At 34.9% G+C, this 19,401-nt stretch overlaps 1 protein-coding gene across 3 annotated transcripts in view; it reads right to left on the bottom strand.

Annotated features, from left to right (window-relative positions):
• The window catches only part of LOC126856905 (protein O-mannosyl-transferase TMTC2-like), a 261,764-nt gene that overhangs the window by 28,652 nt on the left and 213,711 nt on the right, over window positions 1-19,401 (bottom strand). For all 3 annotated transcript variants that reach the window (XM_050605901.1, XM_050605902.1, XM_050605899.1), the window contains one exon: window positions 6,415-6,500. In XM_050605901.1, coding sequence (XP_050461858.1) covers window positions 6,415-6,500 — 86 coding nt within the window. The remainder of the gene's footprint in view (window positions 1-6,414; window positions 6,501-19,401) is intronic.

Genomic DNA, 19,401 nt, shown 5'->3' with positions numbered 1-19,401 from the left:
TATATTTCGCCTGTAATGAATCGTTACGTGTAAGCTTTCGATTGCCGGTTGCCGTCGATTCGAGGAGGACGCAAATAACGGCCTACTAGACGCTGTCCCATATAACAAGTCTACCTATTCGTGAACCTATTCGGTAGATTACGAGGACAGTTATTGTAGGAAACTTCCGATAATAACGCGCGATTTATGGATGATCCGTTGGCGAAATACGAGTACTTTGATACGGCATTTGTCGATTATCGCCTATATCGAAAAATATTCTCCTTTTAGACCCGTTCTATAATAAGTCATAAGCAAATTGACCACTCACAAACAATTATTCTAAAAATATTCTTCGAATAATCGATTGTGGTTGGTCAATTTGCTTACGACTAATGACATACGATTTTTATTGTAGAATGGACCTGTTAATGACTAATAATCATAAACATAATATACATTCACATATATTTATTTATTTATTTTTAGTGCCAAATATCTATCAGTTTTAAAATTTGCAGCTCTATTAGAAATGTGAGATCTCTTGACTCATTCTAAATAAACTTTTAATTAATATTTGTTGTCATCTTATTATAGAATTAAAATTCATTTAAATTATGCAAGCTTTTTGATTTATGTAAATAAATTTAACCATGTTTGTCATATTTAGTCGTCAAATTAGAAAAGTAAACTGTTTGTGCAATGCTACAAAAAACAATTAAATTCGTAATTTGATTTGACAAGCTGCGTAAAATATGTTCATGTTATAAAATTATTATTATTATCTCTCTTTTATATAAATATAATTAGAAAATGTAATATGAAGCGTAACAACACAAATAAATGTTACAAAAGCCAATGACTAATATTAATTGGAGTGATCATTATCTCGCGATTTATATGACTTCGCAGCCTGACGAGATTACATCGATGAGATTCGTGTAATATATTTTATCATAAAATCGTTAAACTTAATTAATCAAAGTTAATCAATTATTTAAAAGATTCATTATCGCAGAATATTAATATTGTTATACTAAAATTGAATAACGCGCGATTGTTAATCAATCATTTGGTTAAGGAAAATTCTCGTCGCGTTGTCAAATTAAAATTATTAAACTTGATTAGTGAAAGCTGATCCATTATCTAGTGGAGATGCGGTATCGTTAAATTAAAATCAGCGAGCCACAAATTAAACCCCGGGATGCAGAGCCGAAGCGGATGTATCATTTAACATTGCGGGAAAGTGCTTTGCGCGCGCGTCCGAGGGTTAATTGTGAAAGTAAAGCAGAAACGTCTAACTGTGAACACCATTCCGCCTTCTGTCTACGCAAGTCTTTGCCCCGCGATTCTCTCGGGAACTTGGCTGCTTTAATTGAGTCGCCCGTATTTCGCGAGCGAGCGTTTTGCACGTGTTGTAGACAAGCGGACATTTCCCGGAAGTTTGCCCTCGCGAGAAGTCTTTCACACGTGGCGCGTTTGCTCGTGGCGAACTCCATTAACGCAGAGAGCACTTCTCTCTTTCTCTTTCTCTTTCTCTTTCTCTTTTTTTTTATCGCTTATTTCATCCTTTTCGTTGAACGAACCAACTATAAATGAGCGGAGATACTGCCGCGAGATTTACGAGAGCGCGGCCGTTTTGTTGGATTATAGATAGCCTGTATTCTGAACTTGCGCTGGCGGGCGCAAACTAAGTCCGGGTTGCTCGTAAAATCTCGGCGAAAAGAGGCACGCGTTATTCGTTACTCGAAACTGCCATAAAAGTTGTACAACGCGTATCCGTATGTGTGTGTGTGTGTGTGTGTGTGTATCTTGAAATAAATATAATCCGAAATAAGGACTTTCAATCTTGTCAAGTTGTCTGTCTCTTGTCACATTGACGTACGTACGATAATTTAAAGAGCATTATAATAATACTAGTATGGAGTAAAAAAAGAATTAAATTAGCATTTGTTGTTAATTAGATAACGTTAAGACAGAATGGACATTATCAAAGTTTTATACATTCCTTAGCGACAAAGTTCCCGAAGTATTTTGCATGACGCTGCCATCATGGACGAATGTTAAGTAAAGGACTTCTTAAACATTCCTCGTGCTCTTTCGCTTCCAGGCCACTCCGGTCGTCGTCGGGATCGAGTTTAACTTCGCTAATATACTTTCGTGCCCCGCTGCATAGAAGCGAGATGTATCCGCGTTTCAGTTATCGGCCGAACTTCCACGACGAGCGAGTGAACTTCGAATGAATAAAGTTCGCGCGGGCAAAAAAAAACAAAAAAAAAAAAAAAACTAAACCTCGTCGGTTCTTTCTCTTTGTTTTTGCTGAGCCGTTGATTAATCGATGATAATACGTCGACTAACTTTGAGAAATAGCTCTTAAGTGGCGGCGATGCTAGGCAACATGAAATTTACCCATCAAAATATCATACCAATAGGAAATTTACTATTGTGCAAGCATGCATATAAACATGTGTATGTATAAATAAAATTAATATATAATATATTAATATCTCATAAGAGATTGCATTATGCCGTCCTCAAATAAAATATTAGTTAAAAAATTCTTGCGATAAAAAAGTGATAATAAAAATCTTGTAGAATAAAATGAAAAAAAAAAAATTTAATAAAATAAAATAAAATTCTTGGTTTGTCCTGAAGCATTTTCTATGGTTTAACAATTGGAATTATTTGTTTAAATCTTTGAATTACCAAAAACTACACAATTATTGAAAAGAAAGTCAAAACAATTATTTATGAGTTTCCATGAAATGATAGTATTACATATTATTAGACCTTCTTTTATTATAATTATCGTTTTATTTTACAAAGTATGAAAGACTTTTAAGAAGAATAACTAACAGAATAATATTAATACGAAAAGCGATTTAATATTATGCAAACCATGTTTTAGGTTTCGAGTAATAATTCTCCTAATTAATTGAATAAAATTTTGCTAGCTTTTTATTCCCAACGGCAAAGTTAGCCCGCAACCTTATAAAATTAAACATTCTAACGCGCACATGCAATTGCGGTCGTTTCCCTAGAGAAGTTTCATACGCGAATAAGCTTTTTAGTTTCCCCGTGCGATAATCGTCAAAAATTTCCAGCACAACGCGCTTTTCATTCTCATCCTCGCGCGCAACAATGCATAACTATAAGCGCGGTTTAATTTCTCACGATATATTTAAGCCGCATGTTTATTTAATTGCTCCTTGCGGTTTAATTAAATTTTAACGTTCAATAAAGTCTCAGATATATATATAATCCTTATCCTATATAAAAGAGCGCATATATCTTTTCTTCCATATTTCTTTTCTAGCTGTATTCTTTTGTATTCATAAAAAGAAAATAATAGATTGTAGTAATTTCACGATCTTATTACGATTATTCTGTCAAGAGAGAATTTCAATCGAGTTCTACTTTATTTTTACCAAAGCAAGATATTTATGTTAACAGATATTAATTTTTTTTATGACTGTTTTCACAAGTTATGCTTTGTAATAAATTCCAATCTTACGGCCTAAGATGTTACATTACGTTTTTATCCGACAATACAGTGTCGGGCTGATGCATTAGTAAACTTTCCCGCCAACTTTTAAGCTTGTTTAAACTGTCAACTTTTATCGGCCATTACTCACATTGAGAGGGTAGTTTTAACCAATTAGTTCGCTATTAAAATCGATGGGAGATGGATACCCGTGATGTATAACGCGCAAAATGGGGACAGCTTCGCGTTTATGTGTTGTAAGTACACGTGTGTTCCGTATGTCTTGTTGTTTGTATCGTACATCGAGTAAAGACATGGTTGCGTTAATGTACGCTTGCTAACGATATCTGCACGCTTGAAAATATTATTAAAACGGAATTAGAAAGAGGAGAGAGAGAGAGAGAGAGAGAGAGAGAGAGAGAGAGAGAGAGAGAGAGAGAGAGAGAGAGAGAGAGAGAGAGAGAGAAAGAGAGAGAGGGAGAGAATATGTCAATATTGTTAGTTGATTAATATTATAATATTGTTAATTACTCAATCAATATTTATTGATTGTTTGATCATTTTTGATTGGTCAATGGAAACCGCGATGTTGGCCACTAAATGCGGGCGATATACAGGTAACTTTGCAAACACTGTTGAAACTTTCGTTTTCACCTGCAAAAGTGTACTGTGCGCGACAAACAATTTAGGAGAACCCGTTAATATTTAGCCTAGGATGGCCGCGATTAATCGGCAATGTGCTAATTCAATGCGTACATAAATCCATCCGTTCGCCTCTATCAATCTCTTGGAGATAATTACGTGTCAAACGTGCTGAATCGAAGCAAATAAGACCTGATGTCATTGTCAAATAAACACGTATAATAGCAACTGATGTAAAAAATCTGTCAAGTATCTTTAGAAAAAATATTAAATAACATAAAAAAAAACATATTTCTTCTAAAAAATAAATTTTTCAAATATTATTATATATTTATCTTTTCATTTTGTGTAAATGAAACGTTTACGGCAAAATATCTTTTATTTAAATTTAGATAGATGGTAGTTTCTCGCAGGAAACCTTTCGTTTTAAAAATAAAACATGTTAATACAGAAGAACGATTTCCGTGTAACCGCGCTTTCCTCCAGTTCGCTTCCGTTTTCCTTTCCGGCTGCAATGTATAGACGCTTTGCGAATTCGATCGCGCTTATACGGATCGTTTCACTCCGTTCCGGACGGGAAACATTTCGGTCAGAAAACTGGTATGTGCCTCTGGAGGACCGATAAAATCGATATTGTACTGTGCGGAAGTATCGTTTCGTAACGAACCAATTCCACATCGGTCAAAGTAAATCGTCGTACGTGGGTATTGTGTACGATATTGCGTAACAAATTTGCCACTGTTTCGCAGTGCATATTCTGTGATACGGTAAATATTCGTTTTGCCGGCATTTGCCGAAACTCATTGCGCATGCAAATCGTTCGCATATATAAATTTATACAAAATCATATCTCTCTTTGACACAGTGTCGCATCTGTTCGGATTTATATATATCGCGTATAAATATGTTTGTATTCTTTGCAATGCTAATACTTTTCTCGATATATCTGATGTCTGATAAATCGGACGTGACATCATTAATCCCTCGCATATTGTAATCGAGCGCAGGATTTCAGATATATTTTTGTGAACACAAAATACAAATCGATTTTCCTTTCTGATTAAAAATACCAAAATGTATCAATATTTTCAGTGCTATAAATTAAATTCTTCAGATTATAATTAGATAACATTAATTATTCGCTCTAAGAGATTTGTGAAAATGTATTCGAACGTTTAAATCGGAATTTAATTATTAAAATTATTCAACGTTTAATATTAGAGTGTCACATTTCTCGAAATTTTCCTCATAAATAAAATATTGCAATTCAAATATACGCTCAATATATATTTCTGTCATTAAAATTAATGCAGATATTTACGGGAACAGCTCGTCGTGAACGCAAGTCGTTGAAAGCTAATCTACATTCTGCGTTTCGTTTCCCGCCGCAGATGTGCCCCCGTGCTCCCAACCGCGCGAATATACCAGCCGTATCACCCTTTACGGAGGAAAAACATCTGGGGACCGAGAGAACGCGGAATGGCACGTGAAGGAGCCATAAAATCGATATTGTAACGCGACGAGTTATCTCGCGCGGTAACGAACCGCTCCCATGTCGGTTGAAGTAAATCGCGGAGATCGTACATATACTCTCCTATACCGAGATACATATATATATATATATATATATATATATATATATATATATATATATATACGTGTAACAAACGAGCCGCTCGTCTTTCTTTCCCTCAGCTTGCTTTATTCCTTTTCTTGTCGGTCCTTTTCGACGCGCGCTTCGCTTCGCCCTCAGGTTTAAAGCCATAAAGATTGAGTCTCTTGGGTAAAAGGCGGCTCGTTAAGGACGCGAGCCGATCTCTCAGCTTCTAGTCGTAAGTACGGATGTATACGTAGACCCGAGGGGGCTTACTATATAAGAAGCGAGCTACACAGGAGAAAATACTAGTCGGATAATTCGCCTGTAATAAAGATTATTACACCGATTGTAAAAATAGTCGAAAGCATGTGATAGCGAAACGAGAAAAATTAGAGAATAAGCGTCTCGAGTGACTGAAAATGGAGCGCGTTGGGGAGATTGATAAATATAACGAGTAAAATAGATCGAGTAACGACAGTTCATCTTCTTGATGATGTTACTGACGCATATAGAGGTTTATTTTTTTGTGACGTTAAGGATCCTTCAACGATCGATTGACGGTAATAAAACGAATCCATCAAATGAACGTTAATGGTGCTCAAATATTAAGTTGCTGGAACGATCACAGAGTCGTTCAAGAGTTCGGCTAACGAAGCCGACGACGTTACGCGGTTTTCAAAGTTGGAAAACAAGATGTAATTAAAAGACTTACGAGCTAACGAAGGCCGGAAATGAATGGCTCGTTGATAACTCAAAATCGCCTCTTCGTAATTCTTCCTGCCCTGCTGTAAGATGCCTCTGTAACAATAAAACAAAGCAACTTTTAATACACATTAGAATATTACAATGAGGAAAGAATAATATATTTGAAAAGCAAAAATAGTTAAAAAATTTTATATTATAATTTTTATTCTACAAAAAAAAAAAGGAATAAGCCAAAAGATCGATAAAAATATCAAATTCACTGTATAATAATGTTGATAATGCGCGTTCTTAAGCAAACAGCAACCATTAACAAGATCAATAAATTTCACAATCTCTAGTTTGCCTTTTGTCATCATGGTACATATTTCCCAGCTTTCATAGATATTCACCTCTTCGATATGATATCAAGTGTCAAACGTTGCGAGAAGAAAAGAAAAGTTTTCCGTCTTTTAGACAGTGAGCGATTAATCTTTCCTCGAAAAACGTCACTTTCAGAAACGATATAAAAATATTACTTGTCAAGGCGATGACTTATCGCACATGAGGTTGCTGCTACGCGGTGGGATTAAATTGCAAGCGCAATAAGCACGATTCATAATATCCATATACACATACGGGGACGGTCTCTCTCTCTTTCTCTTTCTCTCTCTCTCTCTCTCTCTCTCTCTCTTTCTCTCGCAAAGTTATATATTTTAGAAAGGACCCACCGCTTCGGCGGTGATTAATCTTCCGACATAAGTTGTCGCTCGAGAAACGATGAAAATATCACTTGTCGACAAGTGAAGTATAGTCGGCCAGCCGATGAACGACTTGTCCAAGTACTATCGCTGATATTTTTCTCGTAGCACGTTATCGAAATCGGACTGGACGATACGACGTGCAGTTATTTTTCTTGCCTCGCATGTTGCGTTATTTTTCTTACTTTCCGACTAGAGACTCAGAATTGTGAACAGGATTTTGCACAAGAGTTATAACGCAGTTTGCGAAATATTTGTACTCCTTATATATATATATATATATATATATATATATATATATATATATATATCGCTGTATTTTTCAATATTATGCTACTCGTAAAAAAGATTATAATTAATATATATTATTTGAATAATATATTTTTAAAAATAAAAAAAAGGAAATGCGCTTGTGCATGTATCTGATGATTTATTATCTGATGAGATTGCAAAGATTCGCGCTTCAAGATTTCGACCACGTTAACTTTCCTAACAAAGCGGGTGTGTACAATTTGAATTGGCGTAAATTACTGAATGTTGGAGAAAGTTTGCTGTGCATTTTCGCTCCAGTACATATTCGCGCTCGCGAAATTATACGCTGCTTTTTTTACGAGTCTTATTAACGACGAAATATAAATTAACGTCAGTAAATTGTCTAACATTTTGCCGAGCTTTTACGGATTAATATAATTATTAAAAATTTTCCGTTTATTCTGAAGCGCAGTTTTGAAAATCATTCTTTCCTTAGAAACAATTAATTTATTATCAAAATTAAGAACATATTTAACGCGTAAATCGAATTTTCACGTCGATGTAGCGTTGCGAAAAAATTATACTAATGAGGCGCTTTGTAAGCCGCCGACGAGCTTGAAGAAAAAAAGAAAAAGAGAGCGAAAAGGGTGAAGAAAGGGGCGAAATGGAACGAGATATTTCCTTTCCTGTCGTGCGAAGCTAGCAAGATGAAGAGAATCTCTGTTCGTTAACGAGCCGCTACTCTGCATTCGTTAACTTTCAACAAGACGAAGACGTTGGTGGCGTATACATATACTAGGTCCGTCACTTTGTCGGCTTCTCCTCTTGTAACAATTTCCAGTTTGTGCCAATTTACAATTACACCCCATTCTGTTTAATTTGTTATTCAACTCTTGGCCCGTTTACCGATCGTATATTTCAACGATTTTATAAATCTTTTTCAAGTAGTATAAATCCGTAAGTGTTTTACTAAATGTACGATAAAGAATCATAAAAGACCACAAGTAAAATTAATGTTTTGAATAATTAAAAAGAAACAATTATGTCTATAGAATGTGTGATTGACATTCTAAAAAATAAAATTGCTAAAGAATAAAATTCTTGCTAAAAAATAAAATTGTTCTCCAAATACTGTAATATTTAAAAAATAATAAAAAAATTTCTGTTCTTAATCTTCCAATTCTTTTTTAAATAATGTTTTATTTTTACTAAACCGAATTATATTCCATAATTGATGAGTTATAAATACTTCTTGTCTAATTTTGACCACTATTATTCCATCAAAAGTTAACCGCATTTAATGTCAAATGCAAAATTGAGGCACGAACCAATTTATGCAGATGGCCAGGGAACGAAAAGACAAATCGCGCGCGTAATTCCCCGATGTCGTTCGTTTCAAACACGAAACTTAATAAAGCGACGTGGCGCGTCAAATGCTGTTACCGTCAAACCGCTGTGCGTACAGCGGCTTCGTGGTATAGTTCAAATGGGAACATGAGCGTGTTTCCGCACATCGACAAAATAAACCGCAATCGTTTGGTCGAATCGCGCGGATATAATTATACGAATTATCCCGGGTTTCCTGTAACGGGCAATCGGTTTTACGACGGGAGAACGCTTTGCGCTTTGCACTATCACGTTTTGTGTCGGCTGGTTTAGCGATAGCAAAACGCGAGCTCTTCACAATGTCCTCGAGAGTTTTCCAATAGAAAATTTCGTTCGTAACAAGATGCAAAGGGGAAAGCAAAGAATAAAAGAAGGAAGAAATACAGTTGGAAGATCAAGGCGAGATAGAGGAGAGAAGCAACAAAAATAGAAATTGTCGTCGAATATCTGGCCGTTTTTGCGGCGGGCCAATAAAATAGAAACGCCCATAAAATGTTCACCATATCACGCGAATATGCCGATAAAAGCTCAGCGAGGAATGTCGAAAAGTTGCTTCGATTCACGACGCGTGAATGTGCGTATTTCAACAAGACTGAAAATGCAATCGCGATGCGATGAGAGGTGTACACGAGATTCTGCGAAACGTGTCATTTCAAATCGAACGCTACAATAGGTGACCGCAATCGTTGACTTTCATCACTTAATATCATTGACGTTCATAAAATTTGCGTATAAAATATTTAGCTTCTATAAATTTTATTTATTAATTTTTATGCTAATTTATTCAATTATATATATATCTATATATATGTGTGATTTAATATTTAATTTTTTTTTTTTTTTTTAACATTTTAGGATATCTATATTCAAACGAGAGGAAAATCATTAATGTGAAAATTGCTCATTTAGATATTTAATCTAGCATCTGTTTATATCACAAAACCTTTATGAAATCTATTCTTATACAACATCATCATTTTCAGTTTTATTATTAGAGATCTATTAGCCTGCATTATTTTCATCAAGCAATATCGGAAAATGACTGTTTAAATTCGTAATATTTCAGTTATATGTAAAACCTATCCACAAAATTATGCAAAATGCAATTTTCAGTAATTTATTTTTAGAAATTCTTAAGTGCATCATCAATAATTATTATAAATCGAGCATGCAAATTGACATGCAAATAAACGTAGTTATTAAAACGTAGTTATTAAATTAAAAACATACTGAATAATGTAAAATAATTCGAAAGAAACAAATTGAATGAACAAGTTTGTAATTTCATTGAAATATTTGATTGTTTACATACTACTGAACTCGATTCCATCAATCGGACTATATCCTGGCTATAACTAAATTTAACTAAACTTAACTCATACAACTTTACCTTGATGATAGCGATCGCGCTTATTCCCAACAGACACACCGTATAATAATTGTATGCGAAAAATTTGTACATATACCTAGTGATTTAAGGTATATATAAAAATTTAGATGTAATAAATCTAACTTTAATTACATATATATATATATATATATATATATATATATATATATATACATATACATTTTATATTTTGTAAAAATATAGATTGCAAAAGTTTTCATCATCATAAAATTATATTTTAAATTGTTTTGGTGTAATATTGAACGGATAATTAGATATAAAATCCGATAGAGGCAAAAGCTTTCATCGTAATAATGAGGAATGTGTTACGCGATGATTATATACAGTACGACATGCATTATTATATAATTCGGTCTAGGGAGAGAAAGCGAATCCTCTCTTCAGCAAATAGTGTGTTGCGCAAAAATAATGCAAACATATACATATACATATATAAATATATATAAATCTCAAAAATATGTATACATATATATATATATATATATATATATATATATATATATATCAGAACAGAGAAAAAAAAAAATATGTTGCCCCTAGTTATTTATTTCTATTTATATACGCGCGTATTTAAAAAATGTCCAATATTAAATTTCAAATGAGAGTCTGGTTGGTCGGAACCGATATTAAAAAATCATTAATATTCGCACATCGCGCATTCAATGTGCCGCTAATTTTTTCCCCTAGGTTTTCGCGACCGTACAAAACGACGGTGCGTGATATAAATCACGCGTTCCACCTCGCGCGTTTTCGCGTTTAATTATGCAGCTCGTCGCGATGTGATAACTCAAACGATGCATAAGTCTAAAAAGTTGATTGCACACACAAGCGCATAAAGGTAGAAGAAAGAAGAGATATCTGTCATTTACACAAAAACTTAATAAATAATATAATCATTTCGTAAATATTAATAGCTTGCGTATTATTGATTCTCAACATCAATTTATATTTAAGATCTCGCGTTAACGTCATAGTAACAGCTATATATTACTATTTTTAGATCGCAATATTTTTTTGTAACAGCATCGTACCTGTTAAATTCAGTGCCCGCAATGCTTTTTCCAGGTCACTTGTCGTGCATGTCGGTGAAACCTCGAAAATTTCATCTAAAACGCCGTCAGAGCTTTAATGCCCATTTTCAGACAAATTGCGGAAATCCGTCATAAGTCACACCATCGTGATTGTCAATCTAATCTAAAAATCTACCTTAAAACATCGTCAGTGTCACATACCGCACTTTCGCCTGTCACTCGACTTTAATTTCCGCGCAAAAAGCTTTGCGGCGAAAGCAGCGATCACCTGGCAAAAGCAGCGAAAGCAAAAAAGAAAAAAGAGAAAAAAGAGCACAACATCTGTGTGCGATGACTTATCGCGCGCGGCGCCGGAACGAAAGCGGATGTCGTCGCGGCGGCGTCGATAGCGACAGGGGTGTTAATCGCCGATCGCAAAACACTGGTCGGCGCCAGGGAAAGGATGAATCGAGCGAGCGGGATGGGGCGATAAACCGCGCGATCGGCTTATGGATTTCGCAATGGCGCCGATCGATAATGTCTGAATTGCAATCGGAATAAAAACGACAATAAAGACCCGAATCGAACCAAGCGGCGACGTAGCTGACGATATTCGCGACAATCTGCGATCGGCGGCGAACAAGCGGCTGGTACTGATCGATATCGCGCGATATCGTGTAAAATGCCCCTCCCATTATCCTTATGAATATTAAATTTAACCGTAATCCGCGCTCTACACGTCAAATGCATTTATATTGTGCGCGGACAATGTAACGGATTTCGTTTAATTGTATATCCGTTGTTGTTCCGTGTTGCTGCATTTTAAGAAGAACGGGATCGTCTTGGACACCCTGTAGAATTTACCATTCCGTATTAAATTTCACGTATCATATTATTGTAGGAAACATGCCTATTAGTCACGTCTTGATCGATTTCATATGCAAAATACAAGCAAATTGCGTGTTTCCTAATAGGTTTAGATACAACACATTTTCAGTCCGTTCTTTCGAAGCAAAAATGCGAAATAGATTATCAATTAATTTAAAATATTTAAAAAATGCACTAACTATATCCATAGAATAAATATAATATCAAAATAAGCATTTGCTTGGAGCTGCCTAAAGAATGTTTGAACGTAAAGAAAGGTGCATTGCAAAGATATTATCATAACGTCGAGAATGACAGTATTTGTGGGCTGAATTCTTTGCAAAACACGCGAAAACCGACAAATTGCGGGTGACTTATCTGCGATCGTTGGCCATAATCCCAAATCGGCATCATTTTCGCCAGACGCCACGTTCGTCAAATGCATTTATCGGGAACGGCGCCGCGGCGACGATGACGACGACGACGACGATGACGATCGTCATCGCCATTGTCACCGTCGACACTGTCATCATCGATGCTGTCCGATTCACTGTCCCGACCATCGAATTGCTCGATCGATCGTTACCATTGTCACGCGAAAAGCGTGCATGTTCGTGACTGTCGGTGGTTATCTGCAATGGCCATACGCTCTCCGGACTTTTCCAAGTCGAAATCAGAGAGCCACACACGGATTTTCAGCCGTACAGAGACGACTTTAAAATCCGGGCCGCAAGTGCAAATACGAGAGAGAAATCGCCATGAACAAACATTGCGAGGCATCGATAGCGCGACCGAACGTACGTTTTATCCTCCGCTTTTTTCCTAGAAAATCCTAACGGAAAAAATGCATAAATAAAATGTAAATGCATATATTGTAAATACATATATATGTATATATATTTCGGATAAAAAAGAATAATGTTGCGAAATACAAAAATCTTCATGTAAGTCCTCGTGACGCTATATAAAATATAAAACAAAGTTTTGTTTTATATTAATATGAGTAGGATCGTGTGTATTTTGACAAAAAATAATGAACTGATATTTTTCAAATAAACATTAGATATATAAATAAATGTCAAATTACGTATTTCATCTCTTGTCGCTTTTACAGTTTCAAATTGCAATTTTTTGGAGAGAAATGCGGTTATCTTCACATAGGCACCTTCTATTATATTTCTAATGTATTTATTCCTCTTACTACTATCTCTACGAGTATTTACTACTCGAGAGATTATTGATTGCAAAATGATTGCAAGAGAGGACGACTTATTCTGACCGATAATTGAAGCCTTTCTTTTTTTTCTCATCGAAGTATCACGCATGATTCCGTAACGATTGGCGATTTACGACACTCCCGCCGTATTTTAACGATCGTTTTTTAAGGGTTTGAGAAAGAGAGAGAGAGAGAATCAACACCCGGCGAGCCCTTACGACCGAGGCGTCGCGCAAACAGAGGACGACGCCAGGCGTCGGGATATAAATCGCAAGGGACTCGGCGCAATTTTATGTACTCTGCCTCGTAAAAAAGAATTTATAACAATTTTATGCGCCACAGAGCGAGCGAGCGAGCATGTCCTATCGGCGATTTTGAGAGAATTTATGTTTATTAATTGTTTATCGGATCGCGCAGCCGAGAGAACGGTCGGCTTCTATACGTACAAAGTGTCACGGGAGGAAATACGGTTACGTCGCTAGTGCCAATATTGGCGCTATATAACAAGTGTGATTTATATTGCAATTTGCGAAGATCGAGTCCTAATGTACTTTTGTATATATTTAGTTTATTGCAATGATTAATGGACAGTTGTACGAAATCAATTGTATGTGCGTTATATCGTAATTAAAATATATTACTAACTTTATCGAGAGACAGATTTATCTTGACATATTTCTATCAAGAAAATTAATTCCAAGATTTATTAGATCTATTCGTGTATATTCTCCTCGTATATATAACGCGCTCTGGAAAACAGCTAAATGTTACGTTAAGTTAATTTTTATGATCAGGTCCTCGGGTAAAATGTTACAAGAGCTTCCGAAAGCCAGGAATAACTTGCCGATAACGCGACACACTTGTAGTCTTCGTACAAGAATACGGTCGGATGGAAGTTCCGTCGTATCGAACGCTTCTCGCGCTCCTTATGCGAGTTACAAAGTTCCCCGATACCGATCGGAAATTTTCTGCGAAAGTTCTAAATCCAATCGTATTTTTTGCTTCGTGCTGTTGGAAAAGTAATGATCAGAAATTGCCGAGAAGTATCATAATCAAGAAAAGTAAGTAATTAATTGTTTTGTTACAGAAGTATTGATTAACTAAAAATATAAACAACTAAGAAATTAAAAATATAAAAGTGTAAAACTTAGTATTTGAAAAAAAAAAAAAAATTATGGTTATTGTGAAAAATGTAACATTTTATATAATACGATACGACAGCCCTTGACGAAGATAGCTTAGGAAGCAGCAGGTTTTTGGTGAAATCATGCCTGCTGTTCCTTGGCAACGTTCCCGTGGGAAAAGCTGCTTGAACTTTGGGCTCGAGTAGGCCACAGCAAAAATCGATCATGCATGTTATGGACAAACTTTGATCCAAAAAGAAATTTTTGAATATTTCGTGTATTTTTTAAATCAAGTGTCTAAAGAAATTCCGAAGAAAATAAAAAAAGATTGTAGCAGGTCAGATATATTATTCCATTTTTTGCATTTATAGAGATACTATTTTCTTCAAGTGTGAATATATTTTAAACAATAAGAATGTGTGATTAATTTTGCTTTCTTATATAACTTTATTCTCTGTAATTTTAAAATAGTTTCTAACAAAAAGCATTTAATATAAGATAGATGATTAAAAACCGTCATAACTCTCTATAAAATAAAAACAATAGCAGACTAATATTTTCCTTAGAAATTCAAGAAATGTACTTTCGAAGGAGAATGAGATCGTAATTAGTTGAAAGATTGTAAGAAATAACCGATTCGTGTTATGAGAGATGGTAACAATTATTTTTAACTTAAATGTATGTACGATATATATATATATATATATATACATCGATCCGAGAAGATACGAAAGATTAAAGTCAATCAATTAAAGTATTGGCGTTATTGACATTTTTCCAGATATTTTCGAATTTTACTGTTCATTCGAAGAGTTTACTATTGTAACAAACTAGGTTGTAGTAATGATTCAGAGTAACGATATATCATTTATATAATCTCGATAAATTTAAAACTCGTGTTTCGCTATCAGAATTCTATATATATATATATTTACAAGTTCTGAAACATATTTCAAACTGCACATTACACTTGACACAAGCGTCATATATGTCAAATAAAAACTGCATAAAAAAAATTTTCTAATATTTCTAGTTTGTGGAAAATATCAATCATTAAATACCTCATTAATTCACAAAAAAGTTATTGCTTCAACTTTTACATAAAACGTGCGCATATATATATATATATATATATATATATATATATATATACATATTAAAATTATTTACAAAAACATATCATTGATAAAATTAATATTTAACGTAAAAACTTATAAAATTCTTTGCTTTTTTTTCAAACTAGAACATCTGGAAATCAGAACAACTCTATTCGTGCAATAATTCAAAGAATCAATGTCCTATGAATGTATAACATCTTCTTCTTTTTGTTTCTAAACCGCAGGACCACACATAACTTGTTCCCAATTCGGGAATATTGATTTAACGCGCGTCATTCGTCGTTGATAAGTTTCACCAAACGATAAAGTTCCAGATCGAATCGATCATCATTCCCGAACGAATTAGTATCGTATCATACGTTATACCTGTCATTTGCAGGCTTCGCATTGAGTGTAACCAAGCCCTCTCGAGATCCACTCGGGGATTCAGCTTGCCGTGTCGGAGTTGAAAAAGTGTTAAATCCGCAAACATCAAAGAGACGGGCTGGCGCGAAATGTTTCATGCGACGTCGATGTTTCAATCGGCATCTCTCGACGCCGTGATACATCGCCAGCGATTTCTATCAGCACTCTCATTTTCCCGAGATAAAACTCGAAAGCACTATATATCGATCGTGTAGAGTACACAAAATCATTATATCGCCATTATTATTTACGAACAATGCGTAATAATTGAAAATATAAAATCATTTATTTCCGTAAAAAATAATGGACAACACTTAATTCATTTGCAATTTTGCAAATAATCAAATGTTTTTAATATTAATTAAATGTTTTTAATTTTCAAAATCGCAATATACATACATATATATATATATATATAAAGAATGTTCTGCCCCTTGTTTTTCGCAAAAAAATGAGATATTAAACTATACTTAAGAGCCTCGAAAATTGAAGTTTCTGCTGTAAGTAGTTTAACCTATATTAAATCCGACCGACGACACTCCAAATGTAACTTCCACTTTAGGCGAACATTTGTCCAGTCGTTTTCGCGTGACGATACGGTAATAAATAGGCAAGCAGAAACTTAATTCCACTCATGTAAACGCAACACGGCGATTTTGTGGTCTACTTGCTAGATACATGGTGTGCTTTAGCGTGGGGTTTACCGTGTCGATACCATTTGCCGGAGAACCTCCACCGACGAGCGCGATTTTAACGAGAGCTCGTCACGCTCGCCCGGTCCGTTCATTAATGAGTCCTTCGTTTGTAATTTGCGGTTTCAAACTGTTTTTCTATCGTCCGTTGATGTCCGCTGAATTATGCAGCGCGCGGCGATGTGTGATGGGAAAAGTGGGCCACACGTTTTCCTCTATGTTTTATACGGCGGAGAATCGAAGATAAATATTTTCAATTTGTAAAAGTAAAGCGCTCGCGCGCGCGCGCGCGAGGCTTTTGTTGAAACATTCTCGCGATTATTCAACCCGAACCCGACGCAAAGCGAATGTGATATTCGATAGGGAGCCGTCTAATTCATCATTGTTGGCTGTGAACGCGTACGCGTATGTGTTTGCGTTTCCGGTAACGGAACGCGCGTATATACATGCGTATGCACAGAGAAGACCGTTGTCACGCAACGTTCAATAAAGCAGGTGCAACATCGAGTAAGCTCACGCTCATTGTTCTCAACAATATAATATGTCATTTCAGTCGCAATGTGTTATTCGGACATTCCCAATCAGTGCCGAGGAATTTACGCGAGAGAGAAGATAATTTATACGAAGAACGTACAGGAAGCATATAAGGGTTGTGCAATCAAGCTGTAAGCTCACTCTCATCGCGACGATTATGACCTACAATATAATGATGATAAGATCGAGTTACGTTGTATCGAAGGAACAGTCTTGCGTTACGATAATTCATTTGACGCGCACAGCGTTATTCTGCTCTTATCGCATAAATAAATCTAGAGAGAAAGAAAACACTGCCTATGACATACATTATAAAGTGTTAAATATACAAAAAAGGTAATTTTATATAACATTATAAATGAAAATTATGCAATATTATTTAGTAGCTATAAAAAAGTAGATGAATAAAAATTGAATTAAATTGCTTATTTTTTTTTTAATACTCTTGGATATTCGCAAAATGATAACAGTTGACCCGATTTACATTTATCTTGTTATTTACCGTCGCGTTTATATCGAATTATTCTACTTAATTTCATTTTCGAAGATATTGTCATTTTTAAAATAAACTGCAATCAATTAGCGATGTGTCATAAAACGCTCCCGATATAATGTACTTAAGTGGAAAAAATAAGATCGCTAATATCGTACCTCTCTTGTCATGTCAAGTGATCTGAGAAATACATAGATAGTAATTTTTCTTATTATAGATCCAATTCATTTTTCTGATATCTCGCTCGTTTATCACATTTTGCATTAGTAAATTATTTTATCACTTGATATTGATATTCTATGAATTCTCGATAATATGTATATTATGGAAAATACCGAATATGGTCTGCATATACTATGTATCGATTAATATTAATATAAAATTTTTAAATATTAGCAATTAAACAATTTGAAGCTTTTAGCAGATACTAAAAATCCGAATGGGATATTAATAAGCATTTTAACGGTAAAATATAAATGTCCGATATCCCGCTTTTCATTGCATTCCGATTTATAATCTCTCCCTCTGCGTTAACAAAATCTCAACGAGTATCTATTTATTTTCGAACTGAATCGCGGCGAAAACGACAAAGGCGATAGTTTCGCAGCAATGAAAGCCCGACCTGTTTCGCTCTGTTTCCTGTCGTTCATTCTGTTTTCCATTACGTACTCTATCCTTTACAATCCGTAAAGCCAAATATTTGCAAAATACAATGTCCAGTGTGGGAAAAGCCAGTACTTCGAGAACGTATTGCCTCACGATTGAAGTCAACTTTTTCTCAACAAAATTTTAACTAAATATTATCTTTTTCATTGTATATGTACACACACATATATGCAAGTTTTTCAAATATTAATTAATGTGGTAAATAAATATATTTTTTTTTAATTAAAATTCTGTATAAAAATACTTTCGAGAGATTTTCATTAATTTCAAAATTCATCTAATATTAAAAAATCAATGTTAATTCATATAGGATTAACTTTAGCATTAATTAAGTCTTTAATTTCATTAATTTCAAAATTCATCTAATATTAAAAAATCAATGTTAATTCATATAGCATTAATTTAGCACTAATTAACATCTTGTTCAAGCTATAATTGCTACAAATTCTAGTGATATCTAATTTCTTTGCAGGTCAATTATTTTTTGATACAGTTTAATCTTGCCAAACATCTGGTATATTTTGTGCATCAAAATCAAAAATCATCGGTGAAATTGTGCGGCAAGGTCGCGTCCGTGATTTCATAAAGCATATGTTAAATCCGTGGAAAGATCCGCGCGATCGCGAAACGCGGTGGAACATTTATTTTTCCGCTTGATTTTGTCCGTCGGTGGGTTTCGAACGAATTCGAATCGCTCGATTTTCTCCGAGTATTACAGCTAGGAATGAAATCGTCCTGCATCAACTCGCCTCGTTCGCTCCCCGTCTTTGTCTCTTTGCCAAACTATTTTTTCCCGTCGGTTTTACAAACACTTCTTTTCCATTTCTCGTTTTTTTTTTTTTCCGTTATCTCCTTCGCTCTCGTTTTTACGCCGTATATATGGCTCAGCGCGAATCCACCCGAGTTTTCGATACTATCGCGCGAAAAAATTTGTATGTCGTTCAATGCCGTCGAGTAAACGAGTTTCTATGCATTCGACTGTTTCTCGTCATTCTAGTTAAATCCAGGAAGTCAACCATTTTAAAAGCAGTTTTCCATCATATTTATATGCAACTAATATTAAACGTTAGATTTAATTCGAAA

The sequence above is a fragment of the Cataglyphis hispanica genome, chromosome 20 (genome assembly GCF_021464435.1).
Source record: "Cataglyphis hispanica isolate Lineage 1 chromosome 20, ULB_Chis1_1.0, whole genome shotgun sequence".
NCBI lineage: Eukaryota > Metazoa > Arthropoda > Insecta > Hymenoptera > Formicidae > Cataglyphis > Cataglyphis hispanica.
This window is presented reverse-complemented; position numbering and strand designations above follow the sequence as displayed.